A 2,140-nucleotide genomic window follows, 5' to 3' on the forward strand; every position below is an offset into this window, starting at 1 on the left:
GTGATTCCAAAGCATCTAGGGCTATTTTAACGGCAGTTTAGGTTGTAGAAGTCAAACATCTTAATGCAGATGATTTTTAGAAAAAGGAAACTAAATGAGTTTCTATGAATATTTACTTAGATTCAATGAATACCAAAACTGTCACTATGTGTTTCTGCAAAATAAAGCTTCTAAGTCAAACCTTGGAGCATCTCTGTACAATATTAGGCACCTGTAAGACACTACTTAAAGTATGCATCTCTTTCTGGATTTGCTAGCAGCAAACTCATTAACCAGATCAGCAAATTCTATTTCTTGGAGCATTTCTGACTCAATACTCAGCAGAGCCAGAGAATTGAGTCTGGTTTGTAGCATTCGATTACGTAGCTCATTTGTTATGAGCTTCAACTTTAAAAAGGACCTTTCACCACTACAGTTTGTGACCATCATTGACAAAAATATTCGCAGTGCAATTTCAATGTTAGGGAAAGTGTTCTCTAGTTTATCAGTTTTTATTTTGCTGTAAAGACAAGTCATTGAAATTGTTTCATTTTTGTGTACAGGATAATGTTTGAACTGCTGGCATTCCTTGATGAGATCAGATTTGTTCAGGTCTTTATAGTACAAAGAGGCAAGTTTTTCACACCACCCTTCGATTTCTTTGGTGTTCATGTTTTTTAATTCTATAAAGCAGCCAAACCGATTATTTAGGTCTCTATATGCTTCGCTTCGCCGTGTTAAACCATCAATCAGAGCATCCATGATCGGTAAGTATGCTTCTACTTTAAATTTGTTCCGCCCTTCAAGTACGGTGTCACTAGAGGGTCCTTCAAACCAAGTTTGTCTACTGCTTCGTTGTTTTGTACGCTTTCCAAAATCTCTGTAATGAGTATCAGGAGCTTTTGCCTTTGCCTTGCATTCATAGTCATCAAATTGGTCTCTCAACTCTTGGACATAAGACTTCAAAGATTGGATAATGTTGACTGCAACAGATAGGTTAACATCTTCTTTTTGTACAGTCTTGCTTGTTTCGTTGAAACGCATCAGTATGTCATTCCAGAGAATGGTCAAGAAAAGGGTTTCCAGCTTGTCCATTTTTTTAAGGAGACTAAGTGCATCATGCATTGTATCTTTTGACTGAATGTGATCATTTGTCAGTGAATCAAGAGCAGCTTTAATTCTTTCATAGCCACCACACAATGCATTGAGGGCATCTGCATGAGCTGACCATCGAGTATCAGACAAGCGTTTTACAACCTTGTGATCTGGGCCTACAGAATGAAGTAGCACATTCCAACGATGAGTAGAAGCAGCAAAAAAAGTGTACAAATTTTGAACAAAGTCAAAAAAAGAAACAACCTGCATGCTGCACTCAGCCGCTTTTATACCCACCAGGTTCAAAGAATGGCCAGCACATGGCACATAAACAGCAAATTCGTTGATCTCTTTCAATCTTGCCTGTAAGCCCGAATACGGACCAGACATATTGGATGCATTATCATATGACTGACCACGGCAATCTGATAATGGAATACCGGCCCGCTCTAGGAATTTCACTACAACATCGGCAAGATACTCTGCCCCATGACCATGAATGGAGATAAATTCCAAAAAACGCTCCTTTGGTACGTGACCCTTTACATACCTCACTGTGAATGTCAACTGATCGATGTGACACACATCTGGAGTGGAGTCTACACTGAGAGAATAATATTTTGCTTCCTTTATTTCTGATATTATTGCAGAGAAAACTTTCTTGCTTATTAATGTGATAAATTCTTCACAAATTGTTGCTGATAGGTATGAGGGATTGCCCTTTCCAGCATTTCCATATTTCCTGATGTGTTCTTCAAGAAACGGGTCAAATTGGCTTAGAAGTTCTAAAATCCCCAAATAATTTCCATTGTGCAGTGATCCTATCATCTGGTTTTCTCCTCTGAATGCCATACCTCTTGCTGCTAAAAATTTAACAACTGCTACAATTCTTTTCAGCACACCCTGCCAGTATATTTGTTCATGTTTTATCTGTTCCTCTAATTCAGAATCAATTTTACCAGTTTCTTTTTGACGGGTGGTGTATACTAACTGCTCAGTGCCTTGAGACCCTCACGGGTGAGTAGCATGTTTTTTACTTTTATGTTGTCTGACTGTGTAAATAGTG

General features: G+C 38.4%; 1 protein-coding gene across 1 annotated transcript; it reads right to left on the minus strand.

The window, feature by feature from the left end:
* Positions 1-225: 225 nt before the first annotated feature.
* Positions 226-1,926, minus strand: LOC146799195 (zinc finger MYM-type protein 1-like). Its single transcript, XM_085627854.1, has one exon. The coding sequence runs from the start codon at positions 1,924-1,926 to the stop codon at positions 226-228; it is 1,701 nt and encodes a 566-aa protein (XP_085483980.1).
* Positions 1,927-2,140: the final 214 nt, after the last annotated feature.

Source organism: Triturus cristatus, chromosome 9 (assembly GCF_964204655.1).
Source record: "Triturus cristatus chromosome 9, aTriCri1.1, whole genome shotgun sequence".
NCBI classification, from domain to species: Eukaryota; Metazoa; Chordata; class Amphibia; order Caudata; family Salamandridae; genus Triturus; species Triturus cristatus.